The 21,357-nt window shown below is 39.5% G+C and overlaps 1 protein-coding gene across 2 annotated transcripts; it reads right to left on the bottom strand.

Moving 5' to 3' along the window:
- Positions 1 to 1,393: 1,393 nt before the first annotated feature.
- On the bottom strand, positions 1,394 to 18,747 carry CCNC (cyclin C). 2 transcript variants are annotated; one of them, XM_083857491.1, is made up of 12 exons: positions 18,647 to 18,747; positions 17,631 to 17,737; positions 14,042 to 14,126; positions 13,727 to 13,796; positions 12,173 to 12,224; positions 9,260 to 9,315; positions 7,967 to 8,002; positions 6,481 to 6,572; positions 5,669 to 5,736; positions 5,310 to 5,389; positions 3,305 to 3,423; positions 1,394 to 2,663 (listed from the first exon to the last, which is right to left on the bottom strand). In XM_083857491.1, exons 1-12 carry the CDS (start codon positions 18,676 to 18,678, stop codon positions 2,609 to 2,611), a joined length of 852 nt encoding a protein of 283 aa, XP_083713617.1. In that variant the 5' UTR covers positions 18,679 to 18,747; the 3' UTR covers positions 1,394 to 2,608. The 2 variants fall into 2 exon arrangements, with proteins under 2 accessions (XP_083713617.1, XP_083713618.1); XM_083857492.1 differs by lacking the exons at positions 14,042 to 14,126; positions 18,647 to 18,747.
- Between the last annotated feature and the right edge of the window lie 2,610 nt (positions 18,748 to 21,357).

Here is a 21,357-nt window from a genome sequence, read left to right as displayed (position 1 = left end):
CCTGAGGAGTTGTGGGTTGGTGGTTTTTTTTTTTTGTTTGTTTGTTTTTTTGTGGGTTTGGTTTTTGTTGTTGTTGTTGTTGTTGTTGTTGTTGTTTTTTATAATTGGAAAATTACTGTATCTCTCTTTTTTATTTTCCTTTTTTTATTAATCATTGTAGTTTTTTTGCAAGATGTTTCTCAAACTATTTGTAATTTGTCAAACTAGATGATCCTTTTTAATTTGCTTTCCAAATGATGGGGTTTGAGTTAAGCAACTTGTCTGATCCAGTTTGCTTCCTGGATTTTTCTTTAAGTCTTTTTGGCAGAGATGGCTTGTGTTTGCTTTGATACTTCAGAGTCACCAGTTGCCAAATAATCTGTGAAGACTTTCAGCTACCTCTCTTTCAATGAGATCCCACATTTTTATGCACCTCTCCTCTGAAGTGAAGCACAAGAAAGGTGCTAGATTTTTTTTTTCTGCATGCTTAGTACCAAGACTGTTGAATTCACATTATATTCCATTTCCTGCTGTTCAAAATCACATCTTTTTAAAACTGTCTTCACTGAATCTAGCTCTTTTGACTGCACTTTATTGCCTTTCACTGTTTTTACTGGAATCAAAGCTGGTAAAATTAGCCTCATCTTCCCAATAGAGAAATGCCTTAAGAAACTCATAGGTACCATCAAGAAGTGCCTGTCATTTTAGCTCAGAGATTTAGGTCCCACTGTGCTTTAGGTGTGAAGTAATGTCTCCAAAGACTCTTCAGCAGCAAGAAAAAATTTAATCACTCTAGCCAGCATTCTTCATTAATTCCCCAATTCCAAAACGTGAACTTTCTTGGCAGATTATGTGGTATATGTGAGAAGACTGATGCTTACTTAAAGAATAGCTCCTGTTTAAGAACTCCACAAAACAAGAGTTCAAGTCGCTTTGATTTATTTCTATTCCCCAAGTCCACATTACAAATAGCACATTTTAGACTTCAAGAAATTAAAGCAAAATAGCCAAATTCCACTTCATCAATCAAGTGTCTATAAAAGGTATGGATCAAATGGCAACCAAGTAGCCAAGACCAAAATGTATATTTTTTTCTACCTCACCAAAGTGTTTGGGCTCGTTCACATAATGGTTTATGGAAGTAACCTGAACAGAAATAAATGCTAGTAGCCTAATGGGCTACATACAAAAACACTTCAGTTATATTTCACCAAATGACCACCCAATTACAAAGACAGGTATTTGCAAAAACAGGTGGGGTTTTTTAAGGGACCAGCTTTTTGAACCAAGACATATCACAGAGCACATGTTTTCAACAATCCCCCTCCAGTATTTCAGAACAGTGAAATGTGTTGTTTCAAAAAACAAAACAAAAACAAAAACACCACCCAGAAAGAAAAAAAAGAGAACGATGTTACTGAACTTTATCATTCAACTTTTATACTTGGGCAAGTTGGCATTATCATTCAAAATAAAGTTGTACAGAACTTAATTAGAAACAAAGTTATCTAAAAAAATCAAGAAATCAATTAAGGCCAATTCCTGTCTTCAGTGGGATATCTGCCTGAGTAAGGAACGCAGGATATGGCCTTCGGTTTGAAGAAATCTCATTTTCTCCAGCACAAAGTTAACCAAGGAATCCCGTTTCAGTTATCCTAGAGTTGCCCCTAACATCCCAATTAAAATTAGCCAGTATGAAGCTCACCAAACACTTGATTCTCTTAAATAAACTCTCTAATGAACCACACAAATTCACACTAACAGTGAAGGCAGACTAACAGTGTATATCTCTTCTACAAAAAAAAAAAAAAAAAAAAAAAAAAAAAAAGCAATAATATCCAGATTTGTACTTGATTGTGAAATATTCCGATTGTACCATACAGTACATTTATTTGAAAAAAAAAATCCTAGTATGTTGGGTTGTCTTAATTGCTAACACTTGAAATGTTTCAGAAAACTGCAGAATCACTATACATATTGCACTTCTCTGGTAAGCTGGGCTACTATGTATCATGGCAAAAACAACCAAGTAGATCTACCAAGGAATACAGCTTTTTTAAACCCCAAAATAGAAACTGACTTTCTTTCCTGCAGCTTTCATTAAAACTGTAACAATATTCTTTACAGGCTCTTCTAGGCATTTGTTTCTGAATGATTGTGTGTTACTTGTTGCAGAATCTGTATTTATTTTTTTCTAAATCAACAAAACTGAAGGTAATGGATAGACTCACTATCTTCCTTCAGTCACAAACAAAATGAAGACAACACAAGTCATTAATACAGTTACACTTAGGCCTCGGGTTATTGTTGCTCTAAAAATAGTTCACTTCAACACAAATAAAACCAACAATTAACTATTTGTTTTGAGTGAAAAATGTTAATCTTTTGCAGCTTGGTTTAAAGTTTGATGCCTTACACTGAAAAATCTTAGCACATTTGCTCCAGCGTCAGAGAAAATGATGTAGTTTTAGAGAAAAAGCTTTCAAAATGCTTGACACAAACAAGCTATTTATTCTTCGAGTTCTTTGTCAAAGATGTTACTAAAACCTTCTGTCCATTTCATGAACACAGGAAATATTCCAGGATGTCTTGAGACAAAGTGGTCCATAAAGAAATTCTTTGGAATGCCTTAAGATTGGCTATAACTAGAGTTCTGGCTACCATTTGGACCCTGTTCTCCTTCACTGTTGAAGAAAACAAAAACATGTCTCTTCAATAAGAAGCATCACATTACATTTTTATCCTTTTTTTTTATTATTAAAAGATACGGTATTCTGAAAGTAAACTTTCGAAAGGAAATACTTCAACATATACATAAATAGGTCAAAATATTCTGCTCAGTTTCCTAAAAAAACCCTGCAATCGTTATTCTCAGCATGCATAAATAACTTCACCATATTTATGTGAATAATAATTTCAATATATGCCCATGAAGCTGCCTGCTGAATCCACGTCTGAAGTCAACATTGCAATGTTCACATTACATAAGCATGTGCATAGGAATTTGCATGTGCAGATTCCAAGCAGTGATATTTAATCACAGTAATTAAATACGACATCAAGCAGGCCCAGTTCCATTGAATCTGGCCCAGCCATGGAGCCTCACACTGGGGTTCCTTACATTTGCTGAGCTGTATTGATCACATTCTAATCACATTAACATTCTCCATAAGATAATGAATGTTATGTTTCCCACTAGCTCCTGAACAATCAGGCTGGTTTTGTATCAGAAACATCTGCACTGTAAAAACATACACTACACCTTGAATTAAGCATTTGCACGTTCTTAAAACTGTAGGAAAAGTGTAATAAGGAAGTACCGTACCTGTTTGGAGGTGGTTTTGGTTTAGGCATTTTACTAAGAATAGTAGCCATCTCTTTCCTCTCATCAAAGTTCTTCCACTGCTCATACAGCTTCAGAATAACCCTGATTATTTCTAAAATCTGTATTAGAAAGAAAAGAGATCCCAAGGTCAGACGCAACAGTGATTTTATCTTTGTCACAGCCCGTTTAAGTGTTCAATTAACTAAACAGGCCCCAAACTGAAACTAAACAACACGAGTTTCATATTATAAACAGAGCTGTCTCACACTTAATCTGGTTGAAAAAAAGCATTTAATTAGTTTTTTGATTTTATTGTGAATTGAAGCCTGAACAGAATACTTTCCCTTTTAACTTCCCCTGCAAACAAAATACCTATTTATTTATTCATTCATTTGCAACTGCTGTCACAGCTTATAAGTAAGCTCCTGGGAAAATACAGACCTGGGCAGCATGACTGCAGCTGTATGACCATGCTTTATCAATACAGTAATTGATGATTATAAATGTGCTATACATATTAGGGGCACAGTGTGGGAAAACAAAAACCCAAAACCACAAAACATTCATGTGAACTCTTTCCTTCCAAGAAACAGAGACAAGGAGTTTTAAAATACTTCTTATATTCTTATATACATATAATAAGAATTGTTGATACTTCATACTCTGCTTCTGGAAGCGTAAGCATTCCATACCAGTTTGGATATTTTCTATCTACCTTAATTTCCTTAATTAAATTTTTAGTGCAATATTTTATATAAAAACTGGAGAATATTTAATTAATGATGTTTCATCATTCTCTGAATTATTAAAGTAGACTTTTTTCTTCTTTTTAATACATAAACTTTGATTAAGTGCTAGAGTGATATATTTTGTCCTCAAAACAAAAGTCAGTTGATGAAGAAGTCCATGGTGTTCACGTGAAAAAATCAAGCTTAGGCTTTATCACTGACATAAGAACCAATACATGTAAACATTCAAAGATATTCAGTATCAAGCTTATGGTAATTTTATCTATTAAATATAGGATGGTTCTCCTTTGCTGCCAGTTTATTATCACCCTGCCTTTAAATGTATGACAGCATAACTCACAGAGCTCTCAACACAGCATACCATCCACATTGTGTTTAAATTTCAAGACAAATCCCGGAATACAAACACAATGCCAATGCCGTAACATCAGTGGGATAAAGGGCAATACCAAGGACACAGAGGGAAATGGTACATCTCAATCATAACAGGCTATTTAATTCCAGACACTCAGTTTCAAAAAAAGTTTGAAAAAAATATGTGCTAAGTAAAACAGTGTGATAAGGAATATGAGTGCTACTTCAATTTGCTTGCTGGAGCTAAATAAAAGTTAAAGAAGCCAAACTAAATAGTAAAAGAAACCAGTGAGGATGAAGAACATTGTTAGTATAAGGACAACTCCACCCTGAAACTTAATAAATTAATGAAGGGGATTATTTGACACAGAATTTGCATTAGCAGGGAACTCTAACGTATGATCTTGGTGTCTCTCTGTTTAGCACTGATTGAAGTCACAGTGCTAGGCATCTTGAAAGTGTCAAAAATGTTCTACACTATGCTGTACTCTGCACATGCATAGGGAGAAAATGAAAACGGTGTGCTGGCATGATGCTGAAAAGTGAATCAGAAAATCACATGCACTTGAACTTAGAAGTCAAACTCATGCTGGCAATCTTGTGTGTTGGAAAGATGCTGGGAATTCTTTTTCTGGCAAACAATGTAAAAGACATTGGGTTAATACTTCTGTCTGGAAAATGGCAATACAGCAATGCTCTTCTGTCATGCAATGGTTTTGTCTTGACTTTCAGAGCAGGATGATAACCAAATAACCTGACATTGTCTCCCTTCCAAAGAGATCTGCCTAACTGCAACAGCATCTAACAAGATCACTGAGTTTTAAGTTCAAATCAGTATTACCAATCATGACTACCATTTCTGGTCAGTCCATAACAAGTGGTGAGAATAAAAAACAGAGTACCTTTTCCATATCAACAGACAGCTCAGCAAACCATTGCCTTGCATCCTTCTGCTGGACAACACAGGCCACATGTAGGCAAGCTGCAAAGATCAGGTGCATGGATATTGAACAAAGATACACTCCCAATACAGTTAGAAATACTCAATTTTTTATAAACCCTATACAGTTCAACAGATAAAACTCAGGATTAATTATCTGACTTTTCTTTAAGGCTTTTTAAGTTGCAAGGCTACAGTGTCACTGCTGTATGAAACACAACCTGAAGCACCTCATAAGGGCACTCAGAGGAATGCTTGTGATGGGCCAGTGCACAGAATACATCCAGTTAAACATGACAGGAGATACTACTTGTTACTTACCTAGAGCTATCATGAAAGGAGGGTACAGCAGACAAAGATCAGTTCTATATGTGTCATTCACTATCCTCCTGTGCAAAAAAGAACTTGTAAGTATCTTCCTATTCATCTTTAGACTATATTTCTTCAAAAGCTGCTGTTGGTTTACAAATATTTTGTCAGTTTTCCAGATGGTCAAAGCAATGAGGCTGCAGGGCAAAACATCAAGGAAAGAGATCCTTTTCCTTGTAAAAATCTCTTAAAGCCTTTCTTTTTTTCCCATATAGTCACAGAAGAAGTTTATCTGGAAATATTCTTTTAGTACATAAATGTCTTTCTGCAGTGGATGTGTACATATACCATCAAATAATTATCTGTTTCACAAATAAGTAAGGGCTCACATAAAAGTAGTACTTCTACTGTCTTTGTGCGTTGGAAACAGTTGAAGAATAAGAGTTCTGCTAACACAGCTAAAAAACCCTATATATTGCTTCTACCTCCTATGAGATGCTACAATAAAATGACAATGTTGACAGAAAGAAACTTCCTCTACTCAGTCACCATTCAGTAATGTTAAAATTGTGATATTAGAGCTAGTCTTAATAAAAAAAAAATTTAAAAAAATTAGACCACTGCAAAGTAAAATCATTACAGAGTTAAAGACACAATAAGCTAAGTCAGGAACATATACTTGCACAGGTTAACTAGGGCACCCTTTGTATTCAAATATGGCTAAGCCTGCTTGGTTCAGCAAAAGCTTAACCACCTTTGAAGCATAACTGTTAAACACTTGCTTTCTTGATGAAAGAAGGAACTATTTCCATTGCCTTCATTACCATGCCAGAGGTAGCAGCATGTCTTCTTGGCCCATATCTTGCACATATTGGAGCAAAGGTCTATACGGATGATATACTATCAAACAGCAGTCCTAGGAAAAATGTCATCAGGACAGAAGTTAGATTACAATTCAGAGCATGTTGTCAGCTTGTATTAAAACATTTGGTTTATAAGTCAATTACTGATTATTTTTTTAAGTAGCATTCTAACACCTAGCCCTGCTCTAATGAGGGCAGTGCTCTCTCCAGAATACCATTACAGAGCACAGTTGCCAGTCTGTCAATGTCCTTCCCCTAAGAGACACGGAAAGTCACATCTGCAGCACACTGAAACCTCATTTGCTTACAAACCCGTAATTCCCACTTGGAAATACAAAACGCTGCCAGAAAACAGTCTGCTACTAAATACCATACATGGAGAGCATGCCAAAATAATTGATGCTGGTTTGGAAAGAAAGAAAAGAAAAATTCCACTGCTCTCAAATCCCCTCATTTCAGGTCCAGATAAACAAGAAGGAATAATCATCTTGCTAAAAGCAGCCAACTGTGTGGATGCTACAGGGAAAAGCCGCATTAAGCTATGTGCGCTGAACACTTAAGTGAAACATGGTTACCGCACACACTAGATATCACATAGCATACTGGAAAAATAAGTGAATCCTCAAAACGTAACTTCTTGTAAATGGAATTGCTTGTGCTAAAACTCCTGTATACAAAACTCACGAGTTACTGTCATGTATAGCAGAGGTGTCAAGGACTAAATCTAAACAGGAATCTAAAAACTGTATTAAAACAACTTGTAGGTAGAAACAAAAACTTTGACCTGATCTCCTCTGTGTTCAGTTCCCAAAACATATTCTCTCATCTGCTGTCCAACTCACTAAGCTGCTCCCTGGTTTCTCTCTCCTTTTCTCTGCACTTGAGCAGAGCTACTCTAGTACAGTAGTACTAGGGTCCAAGCCGTATGCAGAAATTAGGCAGCTTTTCCCAAGCTGCCTAAGAAGCCTGGGTTGCCTCCTTTCAGCTACCCAAGCAAACACAGCAATGGGATAGCTACTCTTATAAAAATCAGATATGGCTCCTTTATTTGAAAGGATCTGGAAGAAAATGTCCCACTATGCTCCTTTCTTTAAACAGCCTGATAGTTACAGTACCATCTCAGAAAATGGGAGTCCTGAATTTGGTTTCTTCCTCACAGGTTTCAAACCCACATCTCACTTCCTAGATTACTCTAATTATTAGGCTGTTATAGACTAGCCTGAATGGTATAGTACCCACACCTTCTGCTAGAACATATATGTGTAGCCCCAGATTCTTCCAGGCAAGAAGAAGAGGGCATAGAAAGAATACAGCTCTCCATGGTCATGACTGGCCATTCCATCTAAGGAAAAAAAGGACACTGACACCCCAGTCTCTGCATCAGGATTTAAATACAGTTACCTCTCTCACAAAAACAGAAGCAGTTCCACCAAAAAACCCAACCTACCATTAATTCTAAGAGATAGAATTCACATTCTAGTATCTGTAAAGAAGCAAAATCACAGTTAATAAGCAGCATGTTTCAGGCAGCAGAAAGAATTAAATGACACACAATTTAACATCAGAAATGCACAGGAATTCTCAACAACTACTTCCGACAATCCTAAATGCATTTTATCTGAAATGACAAAACTAAACAAAAATAAAACTATTATTGGCTATTGCCTTATCACTATTATAACTTAACTCCAGTCATAATAACAATGAATTTAAGTATTTTGCATCAAGTTTGCTGTGAAAGACTGCTTCATTGGCAGCACTTGTCTGATTTGTTTCAACACTTGGTAGCAGCACGTTGTTCCCAGTGCATGAAAACTTCACAGCAATAGAGAAGTTATTTTGTAGAATTAGAGCGTCTTCATCAGCCCACTAACTTGTCAAATAGCCTTTCAAAACATTTCCAGATTTAATTTCAGATGAAATATTCTGTCCAATTGTAGCAATTAAATCAGCTCTCGCTCTCAATAAAGAAGGTGATGTTTTGGTGACATCAAGGAAAAGACTGGACTACTCTGGCAATACAAAAGCACCACTCCTAAATGTATTTTCATTTGCCTTTATCTATAAAAGAGCAGTGCACTTTTATTATAAGGTATTCGGTATTTTATATTCTGATATATCATTTGGGTGAAAAGCAAACCAACAAAAAAGCAGTATTTGTTACTATCTAAAACTATTTAGACGTTTAGCTTTCAAAATTCTACAGCACAGGTCAAAATTGGTTTTAAGAAAAACTATGAAACTTCTCAGTATTGTGACTGAGAATACCTTGAAAACCACTGGTAAATTTAAATTTTAAGTACTAATTAAAAACTATTCTTCAAGAGCCATTAAATTTTACAGGCAAAAATAAAACTGCTTTCTGTAAGCCAACTGTTCATGTCTGCAAGCTTGGAAGCATTCCAGTTGCAAAGGCCATTTACTTTCCCTGGAGCAATGTATTTGTAACCAAGAAAATTAAAAAACCCCTAAATCTCTTTTCTCATCATGCTATAGAAAACTACCATTTCAGTCACCCTACCACTTGTCTTCCCTGCCAACAATTTAAGAAGAGGCGGTTATGTAAGATTTTCATTATTTTTAAAAGTAATTTTCCCATTATTCTATACAAAACTAATCATGACCAACCCTGACACAGAGGAATATGAAAATATTTCTTTCTTAGAATTTAAAAGACAGAATTTCCTGCTAACAATAATTAATTTATTTGATCAAGTTGTATTTCAAATAGCATACTTACATGGTTCATCCTATAAGGAAACTCCTTTGGAAAGGCATATGAAAACCTAGTTTTCACTACAGTAAACAGAAAAAAGTATGTTAAAAATAATGCAATTAATACTTCTTTCTGTTTCTATTCATTCATCTGCATATAGCCTTTCAAATCTATCTGGCAGCACAATTTTCAGTTTGTGGCTTTCAGTACAAAAGGTTTGTATTTTAAAGAGAAATGTTACAAGATTTAAGATCCTGAAAAGGAAAGAGAAATACACCTGAAACCCTGATTTGCACAGATACTCAGCCAGACATTTTGACTGCTGCTTTGGACACTATTAAGTCCTCTGATTAACCACCAACTAGCTCAGGGACACCTAACTTCCCACAAGTTATCATTCACAGAGCTCTCCAGCCACTGATGTTCAGGATCTCAGTCCCAACACTATATCCATATGGAATTTTCATGTGGGACTTTTTTCACAGGTTTGATCCTTCAACATGCGAGATTTTAAAAGAACTAATGAAGTCTTAGAAAAGCAAGCCCAAGGGCTGGGTAAGGGAGCTTAGCCAGACTTCCTGCAGATCCATAATGCAATGATGAGCTCCAATAGAGACACTTAATAAATCTTGGTGTATTTTACAAGGAGAACAAGTACAGTCAGTGCACAGATAAGAAGCATGTTAATACACAAAACCAGAGTGATTTCATGTTAGAACACCGAACAAAGAAGAACAAGAACGCTTGAAGATGTGGATTTGAGATTTGTACAAGTAAAACATATAAAAATCTATTTTAAGTCCTTGTCCTCCAAGGAAAACAGGTAACATTTAACATCCTGGAAGTGGACAATATTCCTTACATTAATGACAGACTATATTATTATTAAATTATAATTAAATTATTATAATTTAATTATATTATTAAATTATACTATCAATATTACTTCCAGAAAATCAGTATGACATTCAAGAAAAGACAGCATCAGTCCTCTGGACCAAAGAATTCACTATTTACACCTATGTAAACTTTGCTAGAAAATTTGTTGTAGGACACCAAGACTGGGCTACTGGTTGGAAATTATAAGTATTTCAAGAAAGAGATGAATTAATAGAAGAGCTCCTCAAGATGTATGCAAACTGAAGAGGTACATAGTAAAAAAAAAATACCAATTTGAGAAAGAAGATAGGGAGAAAAAGCACTTTTCTCACAAAGCAAGCTGCAGACACAACCACTACAAGGAGCTGTCGTTTTAGTAAGATGTGTGTCCTAGGGTGACTTTATGATGCTTGTATTTTTTTTTAATCATTATTATTATTTCATATTATTCATTCTTTATACTTGTAAGCACTTGGTTAATTAAATAAATAGTTTTTTCCACTTTTCTCCAAAAACCAGCTAAAGAGAGGGGCCATTTAAGTTTACTTCCCAAAAGAATCACATTCAAAAGTTTCTTTCAAATTTACCCTAAACCACAACAATGTGTTAACAGAGGAAAAATCTTTTGAAAAGGTTGTTGAAAATCAGGCTAGGATTATCTTCCTTACAAAGGAAGCAAATGTTATTAACTTCATGTTGCTTCCTAGTAAAAGCAAGCAAAACTCTTAAACCAGCCACTATTACATTAGTCACCCCTTTTATCAGCTTGTTTTTGCTTTTACCTGTCTTGCCTCATCTTTTCTTCCTTGGGTACTAAGACCTCCCAAAAACTGCTGTGTGCTACTGAAGCAGTTCTGGTAAAGGAAGACCAGGTAGAATAGAAGAAAAGATGCTTGGAAAGAAAAAAGCCTGCTGCATTTTGCCCCACTTCCATGAAATGCACAGTACTTATCAGGGCTGACACGACTCCTAGGTCTGAAGGAAGAGCTGTGGGGAAAATCTTCTATAGAATCCTGACACTGGGATTTTGAGGAACAGCAAAGCTAAGAACTAGATGTCCAAGTAAAATCAGCTGCCGCATATTGACCAAAATCCATCTAACCTTCTCACTGATGCATCAAAGCTTCCACACAATGATGCTTCTGATGTAAAAATAGCAACTCTCCGTGTTAAATCCAATACTGGTCTTGGTCATGCTGGCAGTGAAGATGCATTTCAGTTCCTGGTGGCAGAACTGTCACACGGCCAGCCCCATGGACTGATGCACTCTCTGAATGTGGAGGCTACAGATGCAGCCAGTCACCTGTCCCCTAACGGCTACGAGGGATTCTGAAAGCGCTGACCTACATTTGGAAGAGCACAGCCAGGAATTGCCCATTGAGAGCAGCTGGACCTTCTGGGTCAGATAACAGCATCCAGCTAAGGAAGACATCACTTCAAGAGTTTGATGGATGAGATATAAGTTACATGAACTGGGAAATACAAGGCAAGTGGGAAAGATAGAGAATTAAGTAACTGCAGTGTAATTGTATGGAATTTATTGTGAGCAATAGGTTATAAAATGTATTTTTAGAAATAAATATCACATGCAAAGACTAATTTTATGATGGGGGGAAAAAGGATTAAAAATAATTTGAAGGTATACAGCCTACCAAAAATTCTTAAAACAAGTACTTCCACCAAGCCATACCTTTTAATAAACAGACAAAGCCATACATTTCCAGTTCTATCTTTGAGTAGTTCAGAATTCAACTTACTACTCAACGTTGTTTATAGTTTTATTTTATATAAAACTATAAAATAGTTTTATTTTATGACTTTGTTTTCACCTATGCCTGGCATAAGTTCCAACCATAATCAACTAAAACTAATACAGAAAGGACCCTTCTGTCTCTGTATTTGGAAACAGAGGCTTTTATTCTAAATGGTTTTAACTGGCTCTTATAGTCCTCTGTGATTTGATAAAAAGCTACCTTAAAAAAAGAAAAGGCAAAAAAACCAACTGATCTCCCTACAGAGATGCCTAACTAGAGTGAAAGGAAAATTACTGATACTTACATACAGAAGTAGCAGCAGAAATCAACCTTGTATTTGAAACAACACCAAATTCCTAATAAAAAAGAATGGTAAATGAAGTGAACCACCTGAAACACCATACACTCACACTGTTATCAAATTAAAATAATGGCTTTTTACTAAACTGGGTTTCTTTCTGCAGTGTTGTAGTATTTGGTTTTCTCCCCACCCTTTTTTTTTTTTTTCTTAAGGTGAACAGGATTAAACTCTTTACCTAAGAGCTATTTCACTGATTAGTCACTTGGTTGTTTGTGAGGGACAGTAAAGATTTATGAAAGGTACTAAAGCCACAAAAGCTCAGCTGGCTAACATTCTTCATCTAAAATAGACAAGAGGGCTTCAAGAAGGTTATGTTTTTCCTTATCCTTATTTGGAGAGAAATTTCTTATCCCATTTAGAGAGAAAACTGTCTTTAGAAGTCTGCCATTAACTACCTTTTTTAGTTATATTTTCGTGAAGTCTCAGCTCCTGTGCTGAGACAGTCAGCACTTTGAAAATTTTCTGTACACAGTATTCTTTCAGAGAGGTCTATAGCTGAACCAATAGTGCTGCCCTCTAAAGCTGCAGAAGCTTTACAAAGGCTACACAGGAAGGAAGGTTACACAGACTTCTAAATTAAGGTGCATCCATGTATATACACTCTATGTCTGTGCCTGCTTAAAGGCTTATTTAACAGGTTGATAAAAAAGCACCCTCTCCAACACTCTCTCTCTTATCCTTGATGCCTTCCAAACACTAAAAAGTGTGACAGTACTTTTACAGACAACAGTATCACATGTCACCACTAGTTTAGTGGGTCTGTTTCTATCATCCATTAAGTATTTGAGTTCCATCTGTAAAATTCCTTAGTGCTGACATATCATAAATGGGCCAATTTGACTTTTTTCCACTACACCGACACTTTTCAAACAGCTGTGAAACTTGCTGCATTACAGAGGACTAACATAACAGCAGCACCAGCTGATGCTAACTCTTTGCCACATTCAAAGGAGAGTACCAATGGTGGAGGCATGGAGCCTTCTCACCACAATCCCTAATGGGTCAGTTCCTTATGTTAATTTCTCAAGGACAGCACATGAGCTACAACATACTTTTAATTCAAGTAATGAAAGTGTGGTAAACTCTGAGGATCCCTTGCTATATGAAATAGAACAAGATAATTAGGAAAAAAAGTCCAATTATGTTTTAAAGTTTGAGTAAACATAAATAAGGAGAAACACACCAGAAAGGAGACACTGATTAATATATACACAATTTAAGATACAGTGTATGTAAATAGGTAAACACTGTGTCACAATGAAACAGCCATTTAAAATACTTTTTTCAATTTTCAGAGGCACTTCAGGGTTAGTAATTCAGACAAATTTTGAAGGCCTTCTCTGTCTCCTTTTCTTAAATGCTATAGAAATCTATGTGAAAAGGAGAAGGTTTCAACCCCCAAAGCATGAAGAAAGACAAAAAAATTTAAAGTCCTAAACGTTTTCTTTCTCTCATACATCACATAATGTTACATTAAAAAATTGTAATACTTCATACCTCTACTTTGGATGCCAAAAACACACACGTGGGAGCCATTAATACTGGATCTATACTTTTTAGGGAATATCTGAAACGTTACAACAAAATTATAATATGTTGTTTCACACATGTAGAACGATTAATCTATTAAGAGCACCACACTTCCTTTTGAAAAAGCAAAGCTTAAGTTAACTTTATTAAAGCATAAAAGCTTTACACCATCCAGAAAACAAAAGTGGCACTGCTTTTAATACAGAACTGCATTTTTAAAGGGCTACCAAAATGTGCCTAGCAAATGTTTTATTCTTGTACCATCATAGTAAACAGTCCTACCTGGCATAGAATCTCTTGAAGTAGACTGTAGCAGTGGCAATAACTTGTTGTCTTAATTTAAGATGTTCACCTAAAGCCTGGATAACTTAAAAAAAAAATGAACAAAAGCTTGAGTTGAGTTTTTTTAAACAATTTGACACCAAATAGCAAAGGGTCTCAAAACATGGCTAGTGCTGGGGATTCTAAGGAGCAGCACCACAGTCTTCTCCCTCAGTTCAGTTGCTCTAGAGGGACAACACGCTGCTGTAAACCTACAGACCTGCAGGTGAAGAACCGCTGCCTCCTGAAGCTTGGGGACACCTTCAAAAAGGAAAAGGTACCTTGACTTCATTGTGTACAAAGTGATTATGACCTTTAAGAAGATGACAACACAAATCTCAGAAGGGTAAAGCTCAGGTATTCCATTTTAGAGCAAAACAAATTCAGACACAGGAAATATAAATCCTCAGCTCTTCAGTGCCACACAAAATGGATGGGTTTTTTTCAAACAAGTAAAGCTGCCAACACAAACACGGTCATTTAATTTGGCAGAGGCAGCAGGTGTTAAAAAAATGACATATTTAGTCTAGGGAGAGGGGGTGGGAGACCAGAGGATGCAGTCAGCTGCTCCATCACGGTGGTCCTCTGCCAGTTGGCCAAGAAACAACCCTGGTGTCATCTGTGCAGGTAGCTCTTGTTTGGCCTCCCAGGCAAAGGAAAGGTGCCAAGCAAATTAGATGCATCAAGCTGGGATTAAGAGCAGGGGTTGGATGTAAAGAATGGCACAGTGAAACATAAGGTTGTTACTTGTTATTTTTCCCCATACTTCTTTGCCGCCATTATTGTGAGCACGGCTCGGCTGTGTGAAGACTCTCTCTTCTTTTTTTCCTCTCTCATGAGAAATGTCAAAAACAATATTTTAAAATACACTTAAGTAGGTATTTAAAATATGTACAGCAAGACCAAGACAGTGACCACTGGTGGGAAAAGCAAACAATTCTGTTGTCGGTCATCACTAACCTCTTAGTCTCTACTTAAACACTGAGTAGAGAGTGTTTTGCCCATGCTTTTATCATGTATCCCCTGCAAATAGCCAGGGTACACATTTGTCACCCACTGGCAAGGCCCAAAGCAACACTAAATTCCTGTCTGAGTCATATCATTCTTTTTCTAGAGAAGAATGCCAAATTAGGACTAGTTTGACAGTGACAGTAGGACAAGCAATACTTCTGAAAAGGGTGTTAAACCCAGTATGCCATATCTGTACAAATATTAAACATTTTATCATCATATCTTGGGAGGTTGGAAAGAATTTTTGCCTTTAATTTGACCATGGGGCTAAAAAGCTGTCCTACTACTAGGGCATCAGAAAAATTCAAGTATTAGGCTAAACAGAATTCTCCAAATATGTTTCATACTCCCATGGGATTTTCAGGAATGGTTAGGCCATCTGCTGTCAGAGAAAAATCAAGTGTGGTTTAGAAGAAAAAAATGGACAAGAGCCTAGAGAGACTTAATGAAATGGAAGCTTGTATATGCTGGGAGAAAGTCCAATGCTTGTAACTATTTTAATATTTGAAAAGAAACTATAAGATCATTTATTCCTGTATATGTTTACAAATTAAGTGGTTTTGGTGGTTTGGTTTTTTTTTAATAAAGGTTGTTTTAAATCTGAGTATTTTGAGTAGCCTCTAGCAGAAACATTACTGCTTCTGCCCAAAACCAAAAGGGGAAAACAAATAACACACTCCTCAACCAAAACCTCAAGTTAAGGTATGGTGATCCAAACAGAGAAATCAACATCAGTTTCTTTTTTCAAACTACTTTAGAAGATGATCTTTTTCCTTTTCTTCATAGCTGCAGGAAGCCATACAATCAGTTAGTGATCTGCTGCACTTGTTTTCCAATGAAGAAGCAGCAGGAAATTGCCCCTCTCCATGCAGATTTTAATTGCTTTAGGGAACAACCATCTCCTGGGCTGACACACACTGAATGTGACATGCTGTGGCCGAGCCTCATCTGCTCTCAGGTAGTGCAGATGGGAGACAAGGGGGACCCAAAGCAGGGCCTCTGCTCAGAGGAGGCGACGATACAACACATCGAGGGCCTGACCGCGGCCGGCTCTGCCTGGGCACACGGCAGCCCCCACTGCCCTGCCCTCCCTGCCGCAGAGGGGGAGCAAGGCCAGCCCCACTCTCTCCTGCAGAGCAGGCTGTCTTCATACAGGCACAGGGGAGACGCTGGCAGAGCTGCTCTCCAGCTGCCCCCAGTCACTCACCTGCCTTCAGGGGAGGCATGGAATGCCAAGGAAAAGGACCCTGGGAACCACAAACCACAACTAACAAACTAACTTGTTTACCTCGTAAAGCTTTGCTTACTCAAGAAAAACAATTAAGTGAAACATTTAAAAAGCATATCTCACAGTTCAAATTAATACTAGTGAAACTTAGCACAGAAATACAGTTTTAGAAATACCTCTTTTTGTCTCTTTTTATATTATGAAGTTATGACACTTGGTTTTAACCTCAAGAAATTGCAAGGGTAGATCAAACGAGTAAATCATTGCTAGCTTGATTTCCTGATGCCCTATAAGCAATAACACAGAGGTATCCATAGTGATAGTGTTTATAGCATATGCAATTGTTATAAAAATAACTAAGCTAAGAGAGAAGCTGGGATAAGTATCTTTCACAGATATCATTCCAGCACTGACATAAGATCTTCCAGTGGCTCTGGGAAAGTCACTTCACTTCTCTGTCTCAAGTCTGGCCAGACAGCTGAAAAAAATAAGCATTCTGTACTTTAAAGGACTACTGCAAAAAAATACAAAGAGCTGCTTGCAAACAAGTTAGTAGTTAGCAATATCCTTTGCATGAGTAGATTTTTTTAAATATTGAACAATTGCACAGAGAAAATTTTAAGTGCCTTTGTAATCTGATATACTCAGGTGTGACATTCATGTGGATAGCAAAATGCTTTGCAAGATCAAGCAAATCTTAGACAACTTCACATACAAGTCCCAAATTCTTTGGGAGAACAGGCTGCCTGCCAACAGCTGTCAGAAACTTGTAGACAATTTGAGAGCCACCTGGTACTGGGAAATCAGTCAGAAGACACAACATGGGCTGTGTTGCAGCCTTCAGAGAATGTAAATGAACACAAATAACAAGCTTCCAAACTCTGTTGTTTAACAGGACGGCACAGATCACCTAAAATACTTACCCTACCCTAAGAACCCACCTAAAGCCCAGGCTGAGTACTAATGCTTGACACTGAGCCTTTAATACAGTAGCTTAGCAGTTTCTGTGTGCTTCTCCTTCTTTTATATTCTGATAAGAACCTCTTGAAAATAAGAAACTTTGGTGGTTCACCCTATCACACGTTAAAACATTATATATGCAGCTAATTAGCCTGCAAGGTCTCCTAGAATTGTGTTAGCACGACTAACAAATAATGATGTTATTTATATTCCACGTCTTTGTTAAAATAGGCTGTGAAAGTATATGTAATACCACAATGAAAACATTACATTCCCTAAGCAATTCAAATCTCCATTTAGACATGGCACACATTGCACAGATTTTATGGCAGAAATAAAAAAAAGTTTTACCATTAGTAAAAAATATCTGTAGCTTCCAATATTCTTCTTCAGTCAGAAATTTCAAGTCTTTCTGGCGTTCTTTCAATAGATCTTGTTTATCCAAAATCCATTGTAAGCTAAAGGAATGGAAAATAATTTCAGCAACTCTTTATCAACATTATACTGAGTGTCTCCTGTACAAGACTAGGAATTAAAGCTTGGGGATAAGGGGCTTGTGGCCTTTAACAAAGCCACAAACAGTCTTCTCAAGCAACTGTTCTTCAGGGTTTTCGAAATACACAACTGAAAAAAACCAACAAAACCCCCAAAACCAAGCAACAAAACATAAATTACCAGGGCTGAGATTAGCCCCTGCCAGCAGCAAACTGAGCTGCTGTACAGATCTAGACCCTGACAGCCACTAACAAGGTTTATGTTGCAGCCATTTCATTGCGGGCACCATTCAAACCTTGAGTGCTCAGCAAGAGGTGTTTCAGGGCAGAACCACAGAATCTATTAGGTTGGAGAAGAGATCACCGAGCCCAAGCCTTGACCGAACACCAATCACCCTGTCACCCACACCACGGCACAGAGTGCCACGTCCAGTCTTTCCTTAAACACCTCCAGGAACAGGTGACTCCACCGCCTCCCTGGGCAGTCCGTTCCAGTATCAATCACACTTCCTAATGTCCAACCAAGCCGAGCCCCGGCTGCCCCAGCGCTGGGGACAAGAGTGTGGGGGACGCAGGCTCCGGCACTCGGCCGCTGGAGCCCGGCCTGCCGCGGGCACCGGCACCGGGACGCGATCCTGTCCCGGGGCTCCCGAACGCTTCCCAAGCGGCGGCCGAGCGGGGCGGGCCCGGCTGGGTCCCGCACCCCGGCCCGCCTGGGTCCCGAGCGAGCAGGCCCCGCCGCCCGCCCCGCGCTCCCCGCCCGCCCCGGCCTCCCCTCGGCGCCGTGCCCCCGCCCCAGCCGGCAATGAATGGACGGAGCGCGGCGGCGGCCCGCGGCACCCCTGCCTCGCGCCCCGCGGCCGCGGCACCCACTAGTGAGAGCTCTGCCAGAAGTTCCCGGCCATGGGAAGCTGCGGAGCGGGGAGGAGGCGCCCGGGCCCGCGATGCCCCGGCCCCGCCGCCACAGCGCCGCCGCCCCCGCGCCGGCAGCAGGAAGGAGGAGGCGGCCGCCGCCGCCGCCGGGCGGCAACACGGGGCGCTGGGAACCGTTCCCCCGCGCGCGGGTTCCGCCCGCCCCGCGGCCCCCCGGCCGGGACAGGGACAGAGAGCGGGATGGGCCGGGAGACACCTCCCAAAACACCCAGGCCAGCAGCCCCCGCAGGCCCCTGGCCGGCACAGGGACAGAGGGCGGGATGGGCCGGGAGACACCTCCCAAAACACCCAGGCCAGCAGCCCCCGCCGCCTGCAGGGACACTTCCACCAGGCCGGGTTGCTTAGGGCGCCGTCCAGCACGGCCTTGAACACTGCTGGGGATGGGGCAGCCAGCTCTGCTCTGGGCAATCTGTCCCAGTGCCTCACCACCTTCACACGGAAAGAATTTCATCCCTATATCCAGTCCCAAGCTGCCCTCTGTCAGTGTAAAACCGCTGCTTCTCCCAGAAGGTCCCTGTTGTAAGCAGCCAGGAAGATCCAGAGCTTGTTTGTCTTGGGCTGTCTGTGCCTCACATGAATTTCCCCTTAACTTACCTCTTCCCAAGTTTTCAAGGCTCAGCTTGCTCCGTGCTGGAATTTTCCTCATCGGAGAGAGCCTTTAGAGGTATTTACTTAATAATTATAAATTTAAACTATAAACCAGAAGTGCATGGGCCTGCTTTCTTTCCATGCTCTTCCCTGTGGTAGCTTTCAGCTCCTTGCAGGATCTCATCAACACACATATTGACAGGGACCAATATCATGCACTTGAAAACTTAGGAACAGGTAAGTTAAAGGGAAATTTACATTCTATTTAGGAACTATGAAGCAGAGAGGGAAGATGCACGGGGCAAAATGGTGTCATGGTTTAGAAATTATATTCTCAAATGTTGTGTTCATACTGAAACTACTCCAGACCCCACGACTCACACACTACCCCATCCCCTTTTCCCTCCCCTTTGGGTGGCTGGAAAGCAGAATTGGAGGCACAAAAAGTAAAGATCATAGACTGAGAGAAGAACAATTTACTGGAAACAGCAATGAGATGTGAAACGAACAGTAACAGCAGCACTACAAATGACAGAGTGTACAGGAAAATAAAAGTTGTCGCTCACCCTGTGCAAACCCCCATCAATGCCCAAATGTTCCCTCTGCAATGCTATCCCAGCCTGTAAACAAGCCATTTTCCTGCCCTGTCCCTGGAAAATAACATGAGATGGCATTAACATGACCTAACCTATAGGTCCTGGCCCTGGCCTCTCCTGGTTACAGCAGAAATTAACCCTGTCCTGGCTGGAACCAGGACAGATGGAGACAGTGGTGTTTCTAAATGCCTTTGGTGGCAGAATGAGACACCATTCTGACATGCCAGAGAAACTCTAGGTCTGAGACCCTGTTTATATACAGGAATGTGGAGGAGGGAGGTAGAAAAAAATATTTTGCATACCCTTTACCTTTCCCCTCTCAGTGCAAGGAGACACAATGGAAACCATGGATTTGGGTTGGGTTTGTGGGGAATCTGTGGGGGGTGTCTGCCCTGACACCTTTCTCCAAAAAAGATGCAAACCATGCAAGGTATGGCAGAAGGAACTTACTCTGTTGTGTCAATGTCACAAAGAGGTGAACCTAATTGCCAGCAAATGCTCTGGATCACAGCCACCCACAACCACATCACACACAGCATAGCACAGCACTAAGGAATCAGCAGAAAGACAGAGACTGCTGTATAACAGAGAAGCATGTCATTGCCTTACTGAACATACTAGAGCTACCAAAATAGCAACAAACCTCATGCTTCTGGTTATCACATCAAGTGAGCATGTCTTCTTTTTCCACCATCTTTCTCTACCTGACCCTGGCCTTTTTCTTGCTCTGATTCAGTACCTGTTTTGTTACCTCCTGGTGGTGATTTGGGCTTCTGCACAGTCAACAGCTGGATGAATGTGAGCCAGCTGTGTGCCCAGGTGGCCAAGAAGGCTGATGACATCCTGGCCTAGATCAGAAATAGTGTGGCCAGCAGGACCAGGGCAGTGATGATCCCCTTGTACTCAGCACTAGAAACGATGCAACTCAAGTGCTGTGTCAAGTTCTGGGACACTGAGGTGCTGCAACTTATCCAAAGAAGAGCAACAGAGCTGGTTAAGGGTCTAGAGCACAAGTCTTATGAGAAGCAGCTAAGGGAGCTGGAGTTGTTTAGCCAGGAAAAAAAGGAGGGTCGGGAACAGCTTATCACTCTGCAGCTTCCCTGAAAGGAGGTTGTAGCAAGGTGGTGTCAGTTTCTTCTCCTAACAAACATGAGATGGAACGGGAGTTCCAGTTCCTGAGTGCCTCAAGTTGCAGCAGAGAGGTTTTAGATAAACTTTTCTTTACGAAAAGGTTTGTCAAGTGTTGGAACAGGCTTCCCAGGGAAGTGGTGGACTTACTATCCCTACAGGTACTTAAAAGATATAGAGATGTGGCACTTGGGGACATGGTTTAGTGGTGGACTTGGCAGTGCTGGGTTGACTTGATGATCTCAAAAGCCTTTTCCAATTTCAACAATTCTATGATTTTACACTGCAGTATGGCAGGAAATACTTAGTAGGGCCTGGACAGGATACTTACCATAGCTA

This window comes from Zosterops lateralis (genome assembly GCF_965231275.1).
Source record: "Zosterops lateralis genome assembly, chromosome: 3".
Taxonomy (NCBI): Eukaryota; Metazoa; Chordata; class Aves; order Passeriformes; family Zosteropidae; genus Zosterops; species Zosterops lateralis.
Note: the sequence above shows the minus strand (reverse complement) of the source record. Positions and strands in the feature narration are given on the sequence as shown.

Coding starts and splice junctions, on each gene's coding strand:
- CCNC (XM_083857491.1), bottom strand. CDS start 18,678: ATGGCCGGGAACTTCTGGCAGAGCTCTCACTA. Junction 14,127..17,630: donor ACAGATATTTTTTACTAATG/GTAAAACTTTTT, acceptor TTTTTTTTTAAG/TTATCCAGGCTTTAGGTGAA. Junction 13,797..14,041: donor TTCAAGAGATTCTATGCCAG/GTAGGACTGTTT, acceptor GTAACGTTTCAG/ATATTCCCTAAAAAGTATAG.